The following is a 22192-nucleotide window of genomic DNA, read 5'->3' as shown; positions in this document are numbered from 1 at the left end:
TGATAGCATAAACCCTCTAATGTTGGGCACTAGTTAACAAAGTCACAAACCCCGCCCATTTTTACATTTTACCAGATTCTCTGTACTGAGTCCATTTTCTTACTTTTTTAGTAATTGAAACCACAGCTCAGGCATTGCAAGCGCTATGTTCTACCAACTGAGCTACAGTATTACAATCTGATTTTAACCCTAAACCACACTGCTAACGTTATGCCTAACCTTAAACTAAGATCAGAAATGTACATTTCTGTTTTAATGACATGTTACGATAGGCCTATAGACAATTTGGACTTTGTGACTGGGTTTTCTATTAACCAGAGAGGCTGGGGGGAGGAGTTTACTCCAAGTACATGTGCAAAGGTGAAGGTGAAAGTTGTGTCTCAGTATAGACCTGAGGTGTAGATTGTTCTGTAAAAACGTGTAGATATGCACATATAGTTACTATTAGAGTTGTTGTGGATTTAAATCAACTATTTTGAATGTGAAGTGGAGGACGTGAAGACCAGTAAAGGTAAGAGGAGATGTCAGTATATTTCACTTTCCAAACTAGACACAACAGTCCTGTTTTAAAACAATGAGGACTGGAGAAAGAGGAAGTGATGTTTGTATCAGTGTGATTGAGCAAAAGAGAGAATTTGGTGAATGGTAATGATGTAAATATGAATGTTTTCTCTTTTTATTGCAGTTAAAATGGCAGAGTCCAGAGTTCATAGTAAGTCACCATGCTATAATTAATGATGAACTTTTCCTTCATGTATTTGGGAGAACAGAACTAAACCAACTATTGAAAATGAAATGTGTTTGTGGTTTTATTTCTCTTCATGTGTAAATGTGTGTCTGGATGAAATGTGTTTGTAACATGAGGAGTTGTAGCTGAGTTTGTGTCTGTGAGAAACAGCTCTACTGCTCCACAGTGACCTCTCCCTCCAAACATCTCTTTATTATAGAACACATTTAATCCAGTCGGACACAATATGGAAGAAAATAAACCTTTTGTACTTTACTGGCTCTAGAGAAGTTAAAGTTGTACATATCAACAAATAAGTTGGGCTCCTGAGTGGCGCAGCGGTTTAAGGCACTGCATCTCAGTGCAAGAAGAATCTCTACAGACTCTGGTTCAATTCCAGGCTGTATCACAACCGCCCATGATTGGGAGTCCCAAAGGGGGGAGCACAATTGGTCCAGCATCGTCTGGGGTTGGCTGTCATTCTAAATAAGAATTTGTTCTGAACTGACTTGCCTCGTTAAATATATAAAATATGTATCCAGAGCAATTAGGATTAAGTGTCTTGCTCAAGGGCATATCAACAAATGTTTTTCTAGTTTCCTCAGGGATTCAAACCAGCGACGTTTTGGTTACTGGCCCAATGCTCTTAAGTGCTAGGCTACCTGCCAAACATGTCTGACTAATGGGAAAATACAGTGCCTCTAATTTATTCTATATATTTAGTCATAGCAGATCCTTTTCTTTCTTCGGTAGATTTAAGTTGAGTTCAGTTCAGGATTTACTTGTTCTGATGTTACAGATGATTTTACCATTATCCATTACCTTTACTGATGTTTAAATCAGAGATTTTTACTGTAAAACATCACATGTTGTTATTTCAGGGGGAATTGGCCGTGTATAGACCCATAAACTGAATTAGTATAATAATTGAAGTGATATTTAATGTTATTAGGTTTGTTTACTGTCTCTTGCACAATGGTAGACCTGGTTAGTATGAATGTTGAGGCTTGGACACTGGGGTAGACCTGGTTAGTATGAATGTTAAGGCTTGGACACTGGGGTAGACCTGGTTAGTATGAATGTTGAGGCTTGGACACTGGGGTAGACCTGGTTAGTATGAATGTTGAGGCTTGGACACTGGGGTAGACCTGGTTAGTATGAATGTTGAGGCTTGGACACTGGGGTAGACCTGGTTAGTATGAATGTTGAGGCTTGGACACTGGGGTAGACCTGGTTAGTATGAATGTTGAGGCTTGGACACTGGGGTAGACCTGTTTTATACGAGTATGCCCATGGATTTCAAATCAAATCAAATTTTATTGTCACATACACATGGTTAGCAGATGTTAATGCGAGTGTAGCGAAATGCTTGTGCTTCTAGTTCTGACAATGCAGTAATAACCAACGAGTAATCTAACCTAACAGTTCCACAACTACTACCTTATACTTTGTAATTATTCGACTTATTGCCTACCCTTTTGCACACATTGTATATAGATTCTCTTTTTTTCTACCATGTTATTGACTTGTTTATTGTTTACTCCATGTGTAACTCTGTGTTGTTGTCTGTTCACACTGCTATGCTTTATCTTGGCCAGGTCGCAGTTGCAAATGAGAACTTGTTCTCAACTAGCCTACCTGGTTAAATAAAGGTGAAATAAAAAAAATAAAAAAATAAAAAAAAATAAAAATAAATACACACAAGTGTAAAGGGATAAAGAATATGTACATAAAGATAGATGAATAAGTGGTGGTACAGAACGGCATAGGCAAGATGCAGTAGATGGTATCGAGTACAGTATATACGTATGAGATGAGTAATGTAGGGTATGTAAACATAAAAGTGGCTTATAATGGTTTATAATGGGGTGTAGGGATACACAAGGTTCATACAGGTAATGGGGCTGGATGGACGTCTATTGCCCAATCAAATCCTTTCTGGCAACAACGTTTGTGGTAGAAACAAGAGATTGGGGCTGGGTCACATGTGTTATACCACTGTAATATTAGTTTATCTATGAAATGATTAGTGTATACAGGTCAGATGTCACAGGACTAAAACATGCTGATAACAGGGTTGGGGTGTGCAGTGAATAGCTGGATATAGGTTACTGTTGGTGACTTGGGGAATACAGGCCTAAGGAAAGTGGGTAACAGGGCTGAGATAGGAAAGTAACAGGGATGAGGTGTATTGGCAAAGGAACTGGGGTCTTGAGTAACACACAGGTCATTTAGGGCCAGGATATGCCTGTATCTGTACTTGATTGTATAGATTCGAGGGTATTGGCATGTGGGTGTTAGGGTTAGGGCATGGGGGTAACAGGGCTGGGGTGTGTGGGTCATTGAGTTTAGGTGTGTGGGTAAGTGGGCTGAGGTATATAGATATTGAGGGTATTATCATGTGGGTGTTGGGGTTAGAGCATGGGGGTAACAGGGCTGGGGTGTGTGGGTCATTGAGTTTAGGTGTGTGGGTAAGTGGACTGAGGTATATAGATATTGAGGTTGAGGAATAGGGATAAATATCTGTTCAGGTTATTATAGACAGAGCACTCTGTCACAATTGTGACCAAGAATAAAACATACTTTTAAATAAATAAATAATCAAAATGGATGACATGTTAGGCTTACTAGTGGCATAAGATTTGCATAGTGGCATGTCTGGGAAAGATGTGGGAACAAATGGGATAATATCATTCTAGATTATAGCATCACATTCTTCTATGACATATATACTTTCCTTCAAATGAATCTGTCTGTCTGGGATTGTGGGGGTTGTATTTTAGAATTGACATGGTCCTGGTTGTTGTATGTCTATTGTAGTTTTTAATTCAGCTGTGTTTATAAATGTACTGAGAGGATTTGTGTTCCTGACACAGACGATGTCATTAAACATGAAATGTTCTCTCTTTCTGAACAGATCAGTTTAAACTCACCTCAGAAGACTATGTGAGGGCTGATGTTGGTGAAGAGGTCACCCTCCCCTGTCACCTCTCACCTGACACCAGTGCTGTTGACACAACGATCAGGTGGTTTAAAGAGACAGAGTGTATTTACCTGTATAAGAATGGCCAGGTGACAGAGAGGAGTGTCTATGAGGGCAGAGTGAGTCTGATCACCCAGGAGCTGGAGAGAGGCAACGTGTCTCTGAGGCTGACAGACTTCAGGGAGTCAGATAGAGGAGTCTACATATGTCAGGTCATCCATGGAGAACAGAAGAAGGAGGCTGCAGTGGGTTTATGGGACGAAGGTAAGTGTTGTAGAAGTCCAGTAATGTTTCTAAACACCTAAACAACAACAATAACAACCAGTCTCTTTCCCTGTACAGAACACTTGTACTTTCTCATGTAGGTAGGAGTTCATAGTAGGAGTTACAGATGAATAGACTAGATTCATTCTGAATATCAACTAGTTACAATGCATATTACCATCACTCTGAGCTTTGAGCTGGTCCTAAAGCATTAGAACCATTTCAACATTACTGTCACGTCCCTTGATTGTCATTAGTAATGAATGTGATGAACACTCATACCCCTCTGATGTATACCACATCACTATGGTATTTGAGAGGATAATGTGACAGATGGTGATTTGAAGGTAATGATAATAACTAATACATTCTGTTTTACATGATCATTATTCATGACTCTCCATCTTGGATAATGGATGATCAGCATTTGGTGAGTAATTACTTATTTGTCTGTTTTGTTTATTGACAACCAATAACACAAGACAAAGAACAGACCAGAGTGTTAATCTGATACTATAAAAACTACAGGCCTTGTGAACAGCAGTGTGTCTTCTTCAAGGCTACAAATTAAATCAGTTTTTTTACTTTATCAATACTCTCCCCAAATGTTCTCACGGTAGGTTGGATTAAGATGTATAGATGTTCTTAAAATTTTTATATCAACATTTCACATATCCCTCCCACAATATATCTGCTATAGAGCTCCACATATCAGAGGGGTTGAGTTAAATGTGGAAGACATATTTCAGTTGAATACATTCAGTTGAGCAACTAACTAGGAATCAATACTAGCCCTCCCACAATATATCTGGCATTGAGGTCAATATTTCTGTAATGATTGTTCTCCTCCTCTTCGTCTGAAGAGGAGGAGTAGGGATTGGACCAAAGCGCAGCGGTGATTGTAGACATAATGATTTATTTAAACAAAGACGAAACAAGAAGCACACTTTAAATTACAAAATAACAAAACAAACTAAACAGACCTGAACTTGAGAACTTACATGAAACGAAGAACGCACGAACAGGAACAGACTTAAACAAAACGAAACAGTCCCGTGTGGTAACATATACGGACACGGAAGACAACCACCCACAACAAACAATGTGAAACAACCTACCTATATATGGTTCTCAATCAGAGGAAACGTCAAACACCTGCCTCTGATTGAGAACCATACAAGGTCAATTAACAATGACACTAAACATAGAACAAGCAACACAGACTGCCCACCCAGCTCACGTCCTGACCCACTAAACACAACTATACAAAAGGAAAACAAGGTCAGGAACGTGACAATTTCACATAGTCCTCCTACAATATATCTGCCATAGAGGTCTATATTTCACATAGTCCTCCCACAATATATCTGCCATAGAGCTCAACATTACACACACCAAAATTAAAATAGAATCAGCTTGAATTTAGCTTGATGTCTTATTATGAAGCATTCAGTCATTCTCAGACTGCTCACATAGTAGTGCTGCTTACATCCCTTTCCCTAGATGTACATTAGTAAGGAATGTGATGAACAGTCATTCCAATATGATGTATGGTATTTCATTAAATTATGTAATGAGACAGAAATTCAATGAACAATAATAACTAATGCATTCTGTTTTACATGATCATTATTCATCACTCTCCATTTTGGATAATGGATGATCAGAAAAATTCATGGGTGAGTAATTACTTATTTGTCTGTTTTGTTTATTGACAACCAATAACACAAGACAAAGAACAGACCAGAGTGTTAATCTGATACTATAAAAACTACAGGCCTTGTGAACAGCAGTGTCTTCTTCAAGGCTACAAATTAAATCAGTTTCTTTACATTTATCAATACTCTCCCCAAATGTTCTCAAGGTAGGTTGGATAAGATGTATAGATGTTCTTCAAATTATCCAGAATTTTCATGTCATAGATCTCCCACAATATATCTGCTGTAGAGGTCAATATTTCACATTGTCCTCCCACAATATATCTGCCATAGAGGTCAACATTTCACATTGTTCTCCCACAATATATCTGCCATAGAGATCAACATTTCACATTGTCCTCCCACAATATATCTGCTATAGAGGTCAACATTTCACATAGCCCTCCCACAATCAAATCAAATCAAAGTTTATTTCTCACGTGCGCCGAATACAACAGGTGTAGTAGACCTTACAATGAAATGCTGAATACAACAGGTGTAGTAGACCTTACAATGAAATGCTGAATACAGGCTCTAACCAATAGTGCAGAAAAGGTATTTGGTGAACAATAGATAAGTAAAGAAATAAAAACAACAGTAAAAAGACAGTGAATAACAGTAGAGAGGCAACATACAGTAGCGGGGCTATATACAGACACCGGTTAGTCAGGCTGATTAAGGTAGTATGTACATGTAGATATGGTTAAAGCGACTATGCATATATGATGAACAGAGAGTAGCAGTAGCGTAAAAGAGGGGTTGGCGGGTGGTGGGTGGCGGGACACAATGCAGATAGCCCGGTTAGCACTGATTGGTCGGGCGAATTGAGGTAGTATGTACATAAATGTATAGTTAAAGTGACTATGCATATATGATAAACAGAGAGTGGCAGCAGCGTAAAAGAGGGGTTGGGGGGGTGAGGGCACACAATGCAAATAGTCCGGGTAGCCATTTGATTACCTGTTCAGGAGTCTTATGGCTTGGGGGTAAAAACTGTTGAGAAGCATTTTTGTCCTAGACATGGCACTCTGGTACCGCTTGCCATGCGGTAGTAGAGAGAACAGTCTATGACCGGGGTGGCTGGGGTCTTTGACAATTTTTAGGGCCTTCCTCTGACACCGCTTGATGTAGCGGTCCTGGATGGCAGGCAGCTTAGCCTCAGTGATGTACTGGGCCGTACGCACTACCCTCTGTAGTGCCTTGTGGTCGGAGGCCGAGCAATTGCCGTATCAGGCAATGATGCAACCAGTCAGGATGCTCTCAATGTTGCAGCTGTAGAACCTTTTGAGGATCTCAGGACCCATGCCAAATCTTTTTAGTTTCCTGAGGGGGAATAGGCTTTGTCGTGCCCTCTTCACAACTGTCTTGGTGTGTTTGGACCCTTCTAGTTTGTTGGTGATGTGGACACCAAGGAACTTGAAGCTCTCAACCTGCTCCACTACAGCCCCGTCGATGAGAATGGGGGTGTGCTCGGTCCTCCTTTTCCTGTAGTCCACAGTCATCTCCTTAGTCTTGGTTACGTTGAGGGATAGGTTGTTATTCTGGCACCACCCGGCCAGGTCTCTGACCTCCTCCCTATAGGCTGTCTCGTCGTTGTCGGTGATCAGGCCTACCACTGTTGTGTTGTCTGCAAACTTAATGATAGTGTTGGAGTCGTGCCTGGCCATGCAGTTGTGGGTGAACAGGGAGTACAGGAGGGGACTGAGCACGCACCCCTGAGGGGCTCCAGTGTTGAGGATCAGCGTGGCAGATGTGTTGCTACCTACCCTCACCACCTGGGGGCGGCTCGTCAGGAAGTCCAGGATCCAATTGCAGAGGGAGGTGTTTAGTCTCAGGATCCTTAGCTTAGTGATGAGCTTTGAGGGTACTACGGTGTTGAACGCTGAGCTGTATTCAATGAACAGCATTCTCACATAAGTGTTCCTTTTGTCCAGGTGGGAAAGGGCAGTGTGGAGTGCAATGGAGATTGCATCATCTTTGGATCTGTTTGGGCGGTATGCAAATTGGAGTGGGTCTAGGGTTTCTGGGATAATGGTGTTGATGTGACCCATTACCAGCCTTTCAAAACACTTCATGGCTACGGACGTGAGTGCTACGGGTCTGTAGTCATTTAGGCAGGTTGCCTTTGTGTTCTTGGGCACAGGGACTATAGTGGTCTGCTTGAAACATGTTGGTATTACAGACTCAAATCAAGGACATGTTGAAAATGTCAGTGAAGACACCTGCCAGTTGGTCAGCACATGCCCGGAGCACACGTCCTGGTAATCAGTCTGGCTCCGCAGCCTTGTGTATGTTAAGCTGCTTAAAGGTCTTACTCACGACTGTTACGGAGAGCGTGATCACACAGTCGTCCGGAACAGCTGATGCTCTCATGCATGCGTCAGTGTTGCTTGCCCCGAAGCGAGCATAGAAGTGATTTAGCTCGTCTGGTAGGCTCGTGTCACTGGGCAGCTCTCGGCTGTGCTTCCCTTTGTAGTCTGTAATAGTTTGCAAGCCCTGCCACAGAAGACGAGCATCGGAGCCGGTGAACTGTAGTATGATTCAATCTTAGCCCTGTATTGACGCTTTGCCTGTTTGATGGGTTCGTCGCAGGGCATAGCAGGATTTCTTGTAAGCTTCCTTGTTAGAGTCCCGCACCTTGAAAGCGGCAGCTCTACCCTTTAGATCAGTGCGAATGTTGCCTGTAATCCATGGCTTCTGGTTGGGGTATGTACGTACAGTCACTGTGGGGACGACGTCCTCAATGCACTTATTGATAAAGCTAGTGACTGATGTGATGTACTCCTCAATGCCATCGGAAGAATCCCGGAACATGTTCCAGTCTGTGATAGCAAAACAGTGCTGTAGTTTAGCATCTGCTTCATCTGACCACTTTTTTATAGACCGAGTCACTGGTGCTTCCTGCTTTAATTTTTGCTTGTAAGCAGGAATCAGGAGGATAGAGTTGTGGTCGGATTTACCAAATGGAGGGCAAGTGAGAGCTTTGTACGCGTCTCTGTGTGTGGAGTACAGGTGATCTAGAATTTTTTCCCTCTGTTTGCACGTTTAACATGTTGATAGAAATTTGGTAGAACTGATTTAAGTTTCCCTGCATTAAAGTCTCCGGCCACTAGGAGCGCCACCTCTGGGTGAGTGGTTTCCTGTTTGCTTATTTCCTTATACAGCTGACTGAGTGCAGTCTTAGTGCCAGCATCTGTCTGTGGTGGTAAATAAACAGCCATGAAAAGTATAGCTGAAAATTCTCTAGGCAAGCAGTGTGGCCTGCAATTTATCACAATATACTCTACTTCAGGCGAGCAAAATCTAGAGACTTCCTTTGATTTTGTGCACCAGCTGTTGTTTACAAATATGCACAGACCCGCCCCCTCTTACCGGAGTGTGCTGTTCTATCTTGCCGGTGCAGCATATATCCCGCTAGCTGAATATCCATGTCGTCATTCAGGCACGATTCTGTAAAACATAGGATATTACGGTTTTTGATGTCCCGATGGTAGGATATTCGTGATCGTACCTCGTCTAATTTATTGTCCAATGATTGCACGTTGGCGAGTAATATTGCCGGTAACGGCAGCTTTCCCACTCTCCTTTCCCGGGTCCTGACCAGGCATCCCGCTCTGTGTCCTCTTTACCTGCATCTCTTCCTCTTGCAAATAACGGGGATGTCGGTCCTGTCGGGTGTTTGGACAATGTCTTGTGCGTCTTGTTTGTTGAAGAACAAATCTTTGTCTAATCCGAGGTGAGTGGTCGCTGTCCTGATATCCAGCAGCTCTTTTTTTCCGTAAGATACGGTGGCAGAAAATTATGTACAAAATAAGTTACAAATAACGCAAAAAACCCCCACATAATAGCACAATTGGTTGGGCGCCCGTAAAACTGCTGCCATTTCTTCCGACGCCATTTTAGTTTCACAATATATCTGCCGTAGAGCTCAACATATCACACTCTAAAATTAACATGGAATCTGCTTGAATTCAGTTTGATGTCCCAGTATGAAGCATTCTGTGATGTTTAGACTGTTCCAATAGTAGCACTGCTTACATCACTTTCCCTAGATGTACATTAGTAATGAATGTGATGAACAGTCATTCCAATATGATGTATGGTATTTCATTAAATTATGCAATGAGACAGAAATTCAATTAACAATAATAACTAATGTTTTCTGTTTTACATGATCATTATTCATGACTCTCCATCTTGGATAATGGATGATCAGTACGGGGTGAGTAATTACTTATTTGTCTGTTTTGTTTATTGACAACCAATAACACAAGACAAAGAACAGACCAGAGTGTTAATCTGATACTATAAAAACGACAGGCCTTGTGAACAGCAGTGTGTCTTCCTCAAGGCTACAAATTAAATCAGTTTCTTTACATTAATCAATACTCTCCCCAAATGTTCTCAAGGTAGGTTGGATTAAGATGTATAGATGTTCTTCAAATTATCCAGAATTTCCGCATCATAGTCCTCCCTCAATATATCTGCCATAGTGGTCAACATTTCACATAGTCCTCCCACAATATATCTGCTATAGAGGTCAACATTTCACATAGCCCTCCCACAATCAAATCAAATCAAAGTTTATTTCTCACGTGCGCCGAATACAAAGGTGTAGTAGACCTTACAATGAAATGCTTACCTATAGGCTCTAACCGATAGTGCAGAACAGGTAAAAGGTGAACAATAGGTAAATAAAGAAATAAAATCAACAGTAAAAAAAATAGTGAAATATAACAGTAGCGAGGCTATAAAAGTAGCGAGGCTACATACAGACACCCGTTAGTCAGGCTGAATGAGGTAGTATGTACATGTAGATATGGTTAAAGTGACTATACATATATGATGAACAGAGAGTAACAGTAGCATAAAATAGGGGTTGGCGGGTGGTGGGTGGCGGGACACAATGCAGATAGCCCGGTTAGCCAATGTGCGGGAGCACTGATTGGTCGGGCCAATTGAGGTAGTATGTACATGAATGTATAGTTAAAGTGACTATGCATATATGATAAACAGAGAGTGGCAGCAGCGTAAAAGAGGGATTGGGGGGGTGAGGGCACACAATGCAAATAGTCCGGGTAGCCAATTGATTACCTGTTCAGGAGTTTTATGGCTTGGGGGTAAAAACTGTTGAGAAGCCTTTTTGTCCTAGACTTGGAACTCCGGTACCGCTTGCCATGCGGTAGTAGAGAGAACAGTCAATGACCGGGTGGCTGGGGTCTTTGACAGTTTTTAGGGCCTTCCTCTGACACCGCTTGGTGTAGAGGTCCTGGATGGCAGGCAGCTTAGCCTCAGTGATGTACTGAGCCGTACGCACTACCCTCTGTAGTGCCTTGTGGTAGGAGGCCGAGCAATTGCCGTACCAGGCAGTGATGCAACCAGTCAGGATGCTCTCGATGTTGCAGCTGTAGAACCTTTTGAGGATCTCAGGACCCATGCCAAATCTTTATAGTTTCCTGAGGGGGAATAGGCTTTGTCGTGCCCTCTTCATAACTGTCTTGGTGTGTTTGGACCATTCTAGTTTGTTGGTGATGTGGACACCAAGGAACTTAAAGCTCTCAACCTGCTCCACTACAGCCCCGTCGATGAGAATGGGGGTGTGCTCGGTCCTCCTTTTCCTGTAGTCTACAGTCATCTCCTTAGTCTTGGTTACGTTGAGGGATAGGTTGCTATTCTGGCACCACCCGGCCAGGTCTCTGACCTCCTCCCTGTAGTCTGTCTCGTCGTTGTCGGTGATCAGGCCTACCACTGTTGTGTTGTCTGCAAACTTAATGATAGTGTTGGAGTCGTGCCTGGCCATGCAGTCGTGGGTGAACAGGGAGTACAGGAGGGGACTGAGCACGCACCCCTGAGGGGCTCCAGTGTTGAGGATCAGCGTGGCAGATGTGTTGCTACCTACCCTCACCACCTGGGGGCGGCCCGTCAGGAAGTTCAGGATCCAATTGCAGAGGGAGGTGTTTAGTCTCAGGATCCTTAGCTTAGTAATGAGCTTTGAGGGTACTACGGTGTTGAACGCTGAGCTGTATTCAATGAACAGCATTCTCACATAAGTGTTCCTTTTGTCCAGGTGGGAAAGGGCAGTGTGGAGTGCAATGGAGATTGCATCATCTGTGGATCTGTTTTTGCGGCTTGCAAATTGGAGTGGGTCTTGGGTTTCTGGGATAATGGTGTTGATGTGACCCATTACCAGCCTTTCAAAGCACTTCATGGCTACAGACGTGAGTGCTACGGGTCTGTAGTCATTTAGGCAGGTTGCCTTTGTGCTCTTGGGCACATGGACTATGGTGGTCTGCTTGAAACATGTTGGTATTACAGACTCAAATCAGGGACATGTTGAAAATGTCAGTGAAGACACCTGCCAGTTGGTCAGCACATGCCCGGAGCACACGTCCTGGTAATCAGTCTGGCTCCGCAGCCTTGTGTATGTTGACCTGTTTAAAGATCTTACTCACGTCGGTTACGGAGAGCGTGATTACACAGTCGTCTGGAACAGCTGATGCTCTCATGCATGCGTCAGTGTTGCTTGCCTCGAAGCGAGCATAGAAGTGATTTAGCTCGTCTGGTAGGCTCGTGTCACTGGGCAGCTCTCGGCTGTGCTTCCCTTTGTAGTCTGTAATAGTTTGCAAGCCCTGCCACAGAAGACGAGCATCGGAGCCGGTGAACTGTAGTATGATTCAATCTTAGCCCTGTATTGACGCTTTGCCTGTTTGATGGGTTCGACGCAGGGCATAGCAGGATTTCTTGTAAGCTTCCTTGTTAGAGTCTCGCACCTTGAAAGCGGCAGCTCTACCCTTTACCTCAGTGCGAATGTTGCCTGTAATCCATGGCTTCTGGTTGGGGTATGTATGTACAGTCACTGTGGGGACGACGTCCTCAATGCACTTATTGATAAAGCCAGTGACTGATGTGGTGTACTCCTCAAAGCCATCGGAAGAATCCCGGAACATGTTCCAGTCTGTGATAGCAAAACAGTCCTGTAGATCTGATCTAGATCTGACCACTGATCTAGATCAGTTCAGAAGCAGATCTGATCAGATCTGCTTCATCTGACCACTTTTTTATAGACCGAGTCACTGGTGCTCCCTGCTTTAATTTTTGCTTGTAAGCAGGAATCAGGAGGATAGAGTTGTGGTCGGATTTACCAAATGGAGGGCAAGTGAGAGCTTTGCACGCGTCTCTGTGTGTGGAGTACAGGTGATCTAGAATGTTTTTCCTCTGGTTGCACGTTTAACATGTTGATAGAAATTTGGTAGAACTGATTTAAGTTTCCCTGCATTAAAGTCTCCGGCCACTAGGAGCGCCGCCTCTTGGTGAAGTGTTTCCTGTTTGCTTATTTCCTTATACAGCTGACTGAGTGCAGTCTTAGTGCCAGCATCTGTCTGTGGTGGTAAATAAACAGCCTTGAAAAGTATAGCTGAAAATTCTCTAGGCAAGTAGTGTGGCCTGCAATTTATCACAATATACTCTACTTCAGGCGAGCAAAATCTAGAGACTTCCTTAGATTTTGTGCACCACCTGTTGTTTACAAATATGCACAGACCGTCCCCCCTTCTTACCGGAGTGTGCTGTTCTATCTTGCCGGTGCAGCATATATCCCGCTAGCTGAATATCCATGTCGTCATTCAGGCACGATTATGTGAAACAGGATATTACAGTTTTGATGTCCCGATGGTAGGATATTCGTGATCGTACCTCGTCTAATTTATTGTCCAATGATTGCACGTTGGCGAGTAATATTGCCGGTAATGGCATTTTTCCCACTCTCCTTTCCCGGGTCCTGACCAGGCATCCCGCTCTGTGTCCTCTTTATGTATGTCTCTTCCTCTTGCAAATAACGGGGATGTTGGTCCTGTCGGGTGTTTGGACAATGTCTTGTGCGTCTTGTTTTTTGAAGAAAAAATCTTTGTCTAATCCGAGGTGAGTGATCGCTGTCCTGATATCCAGCAGCTCTTTTTTTCCGTAAGATACGGTGGCAGAAACATTATGTACAAAATAAGTAACAAATAACGCAAAAAACCCCACATAACAGCACAATTGGTTGGGCGCCCGTAAAACTGGTGCCATTTCTTCCGGCGCCATTTTAGTTTCACAATATATCTGCTGTAGAGCTCAACATATCACACTCTAAAATTAACATGGAATCTGCTTGAATTCAGTTTGATGTCCCAGTATGAATCATTCTGTGATGTTTAGACTGTTCCAATTGTAGCACTGCTTACATCCCTTTCCCTAGATGTACATTAGTAATGAATGTGATGAACAGTCATTCCAATATGATGTATGGTATTTGATTGAATAATGTAATGTGACTGAAATTGGATTGAATGTAACTGTAATAACTAATATATTTTGTTATACATGATCAATTTTCATTCCTCTCCATCTTGGATAATGGATGATCAGGAGCAATACCATAAGAATCCCACAATATATCTGCCATATAGCTCAACATTTCACACACCAAATTAAAATAGAATCAGCTTGAATTTAGCTTGATGTCTTATTATGAAGCATTCAGTCATTCTCAGACTGCTCACATAGTAGTGCTGCTTACATCCCTTTCCCTAGATGTACATTAGTAATGAATGTGATGAACAGTCATTCCAATATGATGTATGGTATTTCATTAAGTTATTCAATGAGACAGAAATTCAATGAACAATAATAACTAATGCATTCTGTTTTACATGATCATTATTCATGACTCTCCATCTTGGATAATGGATGATCAGCATTAGGTGAGTAATTAATTATTTGTCTGTTTTGTTTATTGACAACCAATAACACAAGACAAAGAACAGACCAGAGTGTTAATCTGATACTATAAAAACTACAGGCCTTGTGAACAGCAGTGTGTCTTCTTCAAGGCTACAAATTAAATCAGTTTCTTTACATTTATCAATACTCTCCCCAAATGATCTCAAGGTAGGTTGGATTATGATGTCAGATGTTCTTCAAATTCTACTGAATGTATATTCCATAGAACCCTGCCTCCTGACACAATATCCTGTATCTGCCATAGAGCCCATTGCTGGTTATCACTAACAATGAAAATATTAATTTGATCAGAGATAGGCCAATAACAAAACAACATTATTTATGAAGTTAACCAGATCTCATTGGTGCCCACAGTCCCTACATGAGGGGGGCTTGAGTGACAGGAGAAATCTGATTGGTCCTGTTTGTTCTGTACATAGTGATGTAGTCTACCACACAGAACTCACCTCTCTGTTTTACACCATAGCCTCAGGATCAGAGTATTTACAACATGAGACCCAGGAGGACAAGCTGAAGAGGGAGGCATCAGCTGGTGAGCTTGGTAAGTATGAGAGAGTCTGGAGGAGAGAGGATTGAATCAGGGAACATGAGTGATGTCATTCAGTTTTTCAGACTAATTCATTTGTAATGTATCAAATAGTCAATAGACCAGTTGATGATTGGTTCAGCTCAAATAACTTTTGACTGGAGGAAATAATTACTAATAATTGTACCACCTCCATCAAATTTTTTCTTTTACCTTTATTTAACTAGGCAAGTCAGTTAGAACAAAATCTTATTTTCAATGACGGCCTAGGAACAGTGGGTTAACTGCCTGTTCAGGGGTAGAACAACAGATTTGTACCTTGTCAGCTCGGGGATTTGAACTTGCAACCTTTAGGTTACTAGTCCAACGCTCTAACCACTAGGCTACCCTGCCGCCCCAAATGATAATGTCTTTATAGGCATACTATTGAATTAATTAATAAATGACCTAATCAAACAACCCATTAAATATGTTAATTGCTCTCTCTCAGAGTTGAAGATGGAAAAAGAATTAAAAGAGAAATTAAGACAGGAGATGATGAAACAACTAGAGGAGAAAGACACACAACTGGATGATATGACCCAGGAAGTGAGAGAGAAAGAGAGACTCCTGGAGGAGAAGAACCAGATAATGGGACAGAGGGAGAAACTATTAGAAGAGAAAGAAAACCAACTGGAAGAGAAAGACAAGCAACTAAAGGATAGAGACATTCAACTAGAGGCACTGAGAAAGATCCTGCAGGACAAGAACAGCCAAGTAGAGAACTTCAGAGTCGTACTGCAGGAAAAAGACCTTCAACTAGAGGACAGCAACCACAGACTGGGAGAGAAGGACAGACTACTGGAAGAGAGAGACAAACAACTGGAAGATGGGGACAAACAGCTGGAAGAGAGAGACAAACTCCTGGAAGAGAGAGACAAAGTACTGGAGGGAAAAGAAAATGAACTAAAAGAGATGAGGCAGGAAGTAGAAGAGAAAGATAACCTACTAGAGGAGAGAGAGAAGCAGTTAAAGGCAAGAGACAAACAGGTGGAGGATGTCAACAATGAAAATGCTGATCTGGGTAAGATTATTCACACCATTAATACATTTAGTCTTCTGTACTTTCCTCAATTCTCAGGTTATTGTCGACTCTCCACTGAGTTGTGAATATTGTTTACATCACTTCATACTTTCCCTCTGCATCACATTTCTGTCTAAAGTCTTTAACACAGAATTCAAATCCTAGTCCTCCTTTGTTATTTCAGCTCAACAGATATGTGATGTGAAGACTGAGGTAGAGAGACTGAGAGGAGAGATCTCAGCCCAGATGACTGGTGAGTGAGATATGTGACACTTAACATTTCAATAGAAACCCAGAACTCCCCTTCAGTAGGTCTATGTGCCTTCATGTGTCACTGAGGTAGATGTTCCCATTCTAAATGGTTGTTCTATTATTTTAGAACCTGGAGAGACGTCAGATACAGGTTCCATACTCCCAGTCAGGAGGAGACAGAGCAAGGACCTTCCTCCAGACAGTGAGTTATTAATATTGTCCTGTTGTCTCCTACTGTTTCTAGTCTATAGTGGACCATCCTTCACTTAGTGAGTTATCAATATTGTCCTGTTGTCTCCTACTGTTTCTAGTCTATAGTGGACCATCCTTCACTTAGTGAGTTATCACTATTGTCCTGTTGTCTCCTACTGTTTCTAGTCTATAGTGGACCATCCTTCACTTAGTGAGTTATCACTATTGTCCTGTTGTCTCCTGCTGTTTCTAGTCTATAGTGGACCATCCTTCACTTAGTGAGTTATCACTATTGTCCTGTTGTCTCCTACTGTTTCTAGTCTATAGTGGACCATCCTTCACTTAGTGAGTTATCACTATTGTCCTGTTGTCTCCTACTGTTTCTAGTCTATAGTGGACCATCCTTCATTTAGTGAGTTATCACTATTGTCCTGTTGTCTCCTACTGTTTCTAGTCTATAGTGGACCATCCTTCACTTAGTGAGTTATCAATATTGTCCTGTTGTCTCCTACTGTTTCTAGTCTATAGTGGACCATCCTTCACTTAGTGAGTTATCACTATTGTCCTGTTGTCTCCTACTGTTTCTAGTCTATAGTGGACCATCCTTCACTTAGTGAGTTATCACTATTGTCCTGTTGTCTCCTACTGTTTCTAGTCTATAGTGGACCATCCTTCACTTAGTGAGTTATCACTATTGTCCTGTTGTCTCCTACTGTTTCTAGTCTATAGTGGACCATCCTTCACTTAGTGAGTTATCACTATTGTCCTGTTGTCTCCTACTGTTTCTAGTCTATCGTGGACCATCCTTCACTTAGTGAGTTATCACTATTGTCCTGTTGTCTCCTACTGTTTCTAGTCTATAGTGGACCATCCTTCACTTAGTGAGTTATCAATATTGTCCTGTTGTCTCCTACTGTTTCTAGTCTATAGTGGACCATCCTTCACTTAGTGAGTTATCAATATTGTCCTGTTGTCTCCTACTGTTTCTAGTCTATAGTGGACCATCCTTCACTTAGTGAGTTATCACTATTGTCCTGTTGTCTCCTACTGTTTCTAGTCTATAGTGGACCATCCTTCACTTAGTGAGTTATCAATATTGTCCTGTTGTCTCCTACTGTTTCTAGTCTATAGTGGACCATCCTTCACTTAGTGAGTTATCACTATTGTCCTGTTGTCTCCTACTGTTTCTAGTCTATAGTGGACCATCCTTCACTTAGTGAGTTATACATGTTGTCTCAAACTGTCATCAATCTTGATATTCTCTATTTTCTCCAATAATCTATATTTCACTCTGATGTGTAATGTATTTGTAGTTTGTTTATAGTATGTTTTAAATGTGTCTCTGATGAGTCAGTATGTTGACCAGTTCTCTATGTTGTGTTACAGTGGGAGGAGAGACCTCAGATACAGACCCCACACTTCCACTGAGGAGGACAAAGAGCATGGAGTTAATTCCTCCAAATAGTGAGTTATGGATGTAGATTATATTATATTTGACTCTGTTGTACATCCTCCAGATAGTGTGTTATGGATGTATATTATATTATATTTGACTCTGTTGTACATCCTCCAGATAGTGAGTTATGGATGTAGATGATATTATATTTGACTCTGTTGTACATCCTCCAGATAGTGAGTTATGGATGTAGATTATATTATATTTGACTCTGTTGTACATCCTCCAGATAGTGAGTTATGGATGTAGATGATATTATATTTGACTCTGTTGTACATCCTCCAGATAGTGAGTTATGGATGTAGATTATATTATATTTGACTCTGTTGTACATCCTCCAGAGAGTCAGTGTGTTGATCAGTGCTGTGTGTTGTGTTGCAGTGGGAGGAGAGAGCAGCAGTCCAGACTCCCCAGTGTCTCCCAGTGTGTCTGAGCTGAGACTGGTGCTGCTGGGGAGGACTGGGGCTGGGAGGAGTGCAGCAGGAAACACCATCCTGGGCAGAGAGGAGTTTGGGGCCCAGGCCAGCCCCTCTGCAGTGACCCAGAGGAGTAAGAGGACAGAGGGGGACGTGTGTGGGAGACGGCTGGTGCTGGTGGACACTCCAGACTGGTTCTGTCCTGGACTCTCTCTGGAGGAGATGAGACAGGATGTGGGGCTCTGTGTCCGTCTGTCTGCCCCGGGACCCCACGCCTTCCTCCTGGTCATACCAGTGGAGCCCTCTAAGGGGGAGGAGAGAGGGGTGCTGGAGAGAACAGAGGATATGTTTGGGGAGGGTTGTTGGGAACACACTGTGATTCTATTCACTCATGATGATGTCCTGAAAGAGCAGAGCATTGAGGAGTTTCTCCAAGCAGGAAGTCAGGACCTCCAGCAGCTTGTAGAGAAAAGTGGGAGCAGGTACCACGTCCTCAACATTAAGGACAGGGCCCATGGCACTCAGGTATCAGAGCTGCTGGAGCAGGTAGAGGAGATGGTGGCAGGAAACAGAGAGAGATTCTACAGCAGTCAGACCTACCAGGAGGCAGAGACCCAGGTTAGAGAGATGGAGGGAAAGATCCAGAGAGAGAGAGGAGAGAGGAAACAGAGGGAGGAGAGAGACTTGAGAGAGAGGCTTGAGAAGGAGATGCAGGATTCTCTGGAGGAGAAAGATGGAGAAATCCAGAAGCTCAAGAGAAATATCAGAATTCTCAGAGAACGAATAACAGAACTGGAGAGACAGGTGAAAGAAGAGAGGGATGAGGAGAAGAAAATAGAGCTGGAGAAGGAGCTGAAGAGGGAGTCTGATAGGAGGGAGGAGATGGAGAGAAAGATGGAGAGATTTAGAGAGAAGACAGAGAATGAGAGGAGGGAGATGGAGGAGAGACACAGACAGGAGATAGAGGAGATGATGGAGAACTATGAAGGAGAGGCCAGAGTTGAAGCAGAGAGAAACCTGATGAAGATAGTCCTACCTGAGTTACAGAGGAACATCATGATCTCACAGACAAAGATGCAGAGAGAGTTCAGCAGACAGATGAAAGAGAAGAATAGACAGATGGAGGAGAAAGGTGGAGAGGTGGAGAGACTGAGACAGAACTTGAAAGAGGTCAGTGAAGCTCACTCAGTGTTGGAGGGGAGACTGCTGCAAGAAGGGAGAGGTCAGAGGGCACTGATAGGGTTGTTGGGCTGGGTCAGGAGAAACTCATCAAGTTGGCTTCTCCACAATCTGACATGATTCACCATCACCGTCTATGTGTAGAACCAGACCAGGTCTACTGTCCACTGTACCGTGGTGAGTGACCATGGACCATGGTGATCATGGGGAAAACAGGTCAGAATAATGTCTGGTCCAGTCTACAGTGTCTAGAGGAGGGGAGGGAGGTCTGTAAAGATCTTGATGAGACTTAGAAAACAGGTCAGAATAATGTCTGGTCCAGTCTACAGTGTCTAGAGGAGGAGGGGAGGGAGGTCTGTAAAGATCTTGATGAGACTTAGAAAACAGGTCAGAATAATGTCTGGTCCAGTCTACAGTGTCTAGAGAAGGGGAGGGTGGTCTGTAAAGATCTTGATGAGACTTAAGACAGAATTCCAAACCAACGTAGATTATTGACCTTTGCACTGCAGCCTTTTAGAATGGAGAGGGTTGTGGGGGGTCAGGAGGTCAGTGGGCGGAGTCAGAGACTGAGAACTCTAAAGATCTGAGTGAGACTTTTACTCAGTGTTTGAGGAGGTCTACTATTGAACAGAGAGAACCATGCTGTATCTGAGTGAGACTTTTACTCAGTGTTTGAGGAGGTCTACTATTGAACAGAGAGAACCATGCTGTATCTGAGTGAGACTTTTACTCAGTGTTTGAGGAGGTCTACTATTGAACAGAGAGAACCATGCTGTATCTGAGTGAGACTTTTACTCAGTGTTTGAGGAGGTCTACTATTGAACAGAGAGAACCATACTGTATTTACCATACAGTACTTCCTGTTATTAATCAATCTAATTGTTTCATGTTGAAACTTTAAATATACACGGAGTGGACAAAACATTAAGAACACCTTCCTAATATTGAGTTACAATCTATCCCAATGGAACACTGATACCACATGACACTGATATTGTTGAAATAATGAAATGTAACTTTGTAAGACATCAGTGTTTGGACATTGTTTGTCTTGGATGATTCTCTACAGTACAGAGCTGAGTTGTCAACACTGAGCTGTCGACACTGAGCTGTCGACACGGAGCTGTCGACACGGAGCTGTCGACACGGAGCTGTCGACACGGAGCTATCAACACTAAGTTGTCAACACTGAGCTGTCAACACTGAGCTGTCAACACTGAACTGGTCTCTCTCTTTACCTGATACTAACTACTACTACTACTACTACTACTACTACTACTACTACTACTACTGCTACTACTACTACTACTGCGACTTCAACTGCTACTACTACTACTACTGCTACTAGTACTACTACTACTGCTACTACTACCACTACTACTGCTACTACTACTACTGCTGCTACTACTACTACTGCTACTGGTACTACTGCTGCTACTACTACTACTAATAGTGCTACTTCTACTACTGGTGCTACTACTAGTACTGCTGATGCTACTACTACTACTGCTACTACCAGTACTACTACTATTATTACTACTACTACTACTATTAGTACTACTACTACTACTACTACTACTATTATTACTACTACTAGTACTACTGCTACTACTAGTACTGCTGATGCTACTACTACTACTGCTACTACTAGTACTGCTGATGCTACTACTACTACTGCTACTACCAGTACTACTGCTACTATTACTACTACTACTACTACTACTACTACTACTACTACTACTACTACTACTTCTGGACAGGAGTTTGAGAAGACCAGAGGAAGTGATGGAGCATCAGTCTGAATGCAGATGTCCATATGACTGATAGGTCATATGCTGTACATAGTCCATCGGTATATAGCCCACCCAATTTATCTACCTCACCCCCATACTGCTTTTATTTATTTACTTTTCTGCTCTTTTGCACACCAGTATCTCTACTTGCACATGATCATCTGATGATTTATCACTCCAGTGTTAATCTGCTAAATTGTAATTATTCGATTTATTGCCTACTTTCTCATGCCTTTTGCACACATTGTATATTGATTCTCTTTTTTTCTGCCATGTTATTGCCTTGTTTATTGTTTACTCCATGTGTAACTCTGTGTTGTCTGTTCACACTGCTATGCTTTATCTTGGCCAGGTCGCAGTTGCAAATGAGAACTTGTTCTCAACTAGCCTACCTGGTTAAATAAAGGTGAAATAACATTTTAAAAAAGGTGAGGAATTAAATAGACATGCAGTAACCTTCTCTGACCACCTGATGTCTCTGTTACACCACCAGAGGATCAGGAGGAACCATGACGACCATAGGAGTAGCAGTTGTCCATTCAACTCCTGACTCCAATACTTGATTCCAACTCTTTTGATTTGATATCCAAACAGACACACAGAGAAATATCAGTATTATGTTGCTTGTTTTACCATATAGAAAGTGTTTTGTTGCTTTGTATCACACATATATGTTACTTCAACAATATAGTATTAAATCAGTATCACTAAATACCATATCAGTGGTTATGTTGTACAGTAGTAAGAACACTTTGGATTACATTTTCTATCCCCAAAAATACCTTGATACTCACAATATAGTGTGAATAATGTAACTTTTCATTTACGATGTATGTAAGATGTCCCCTTTTAAATGTTCTGGTTGT

At 42.2% G+C, this 22192-nt stretch overlaps 1 protein-coding gene across 3 annotated transcripts; it reads left to right on the top strand.

Annotated features, from left to right (window-relative positions):
• The first annotated feature begins 358 nt into the window (after window positions 1-358).
• LOC120042568 (scaffold attachment factor B2-like) lies at window positions 359-20108 on the top strand. Of its 3 annotated transcripts, XR_005476148.1 has the most exons (14): window positions 359-511; window positions 686-712; window positions 3645-3974; window positions 4399-4404; window positions 5642-5653; window positions 9888-9893; window positions 14404-14409; window positions 14916-14990; window positions 15466-16038; window positions 16223-16291; window positions 16418-16492; window positions 17869-17946; window positions 18320-19799; window positions 19887-20108. XR_005476148.1 is itself a non-coding variant. In XM_038987392.1 (13 exons), the coding sequence occupies exons 2-13, from the start codon at window positions 691-693 to the stop codon at window positions 19651-19653; spliced, it is 2586 nt and encodes an 861-aa protein (XP_038843320.1). In that variant the 5' UTR covers window positions 359-511; window positions 686-690; the 3' UTR covers window positions 19654-20108. The 3 variants fall into 3 exon arrangements, 2 of the variants coding, with proteins under 2 accessions (XP_038843320.1, XP_038843321.1); XM_038987392.1 differs by having other exon boundaries at window positions 18320-20108; XM_038987393.1 differs by lacking the exon at window positions 9888-9893 and having other exon boundaries at window positions 18320-20108.
• Window positions 20109-22192: the final 2084 nt, after the last annotated feature.

This window comes from Salvelinus namaycush, unplaced genomic scaffold (assembly GCF_016432855.1).
Source record: "Salvelinus namaycush isolate Seneca unplaced genomic scaffold, SaNama_1.0 Scaffold713, whole genome shotgun sequence".
NCBI lineage: Eukaryota > Metazoa > Chordata > Actinopteri > Salmoniformes > Salmonidae > Salvelinus > Salvelinus namaycush.
The sequence above is the reverse complement of the archived record's forward strand: the minus strand, read 5'-3'. Positions and strand labels throughout refer to the sequence as shown.

What these genes read in the sequence shown, in the direction of transcription:
- LOC120042568 (XM_038987392.1), top strand. Translation starts at nt 691, where the DNA reads ATGGCAGAGTCCAGAGTTCATA. An exon ending in CAATGAAAATGCTGATCTGG is followed by an intron (nt 16,039 to 16,222) that starts GTAAGATTATTC and finishes TTGTTATTTCAG; the next exon opens with CTCAACAGATATGTGATGTG. An exon ending in GGAGTTAATTCCTCCAAATA is followed by an intron (nt 17,947 to 18,319) that starts GTGAGTTATGGA and finishes GTTGTGTTGCAG; the next exon opens with TGGGAGGAGAGAGCAGCAGT.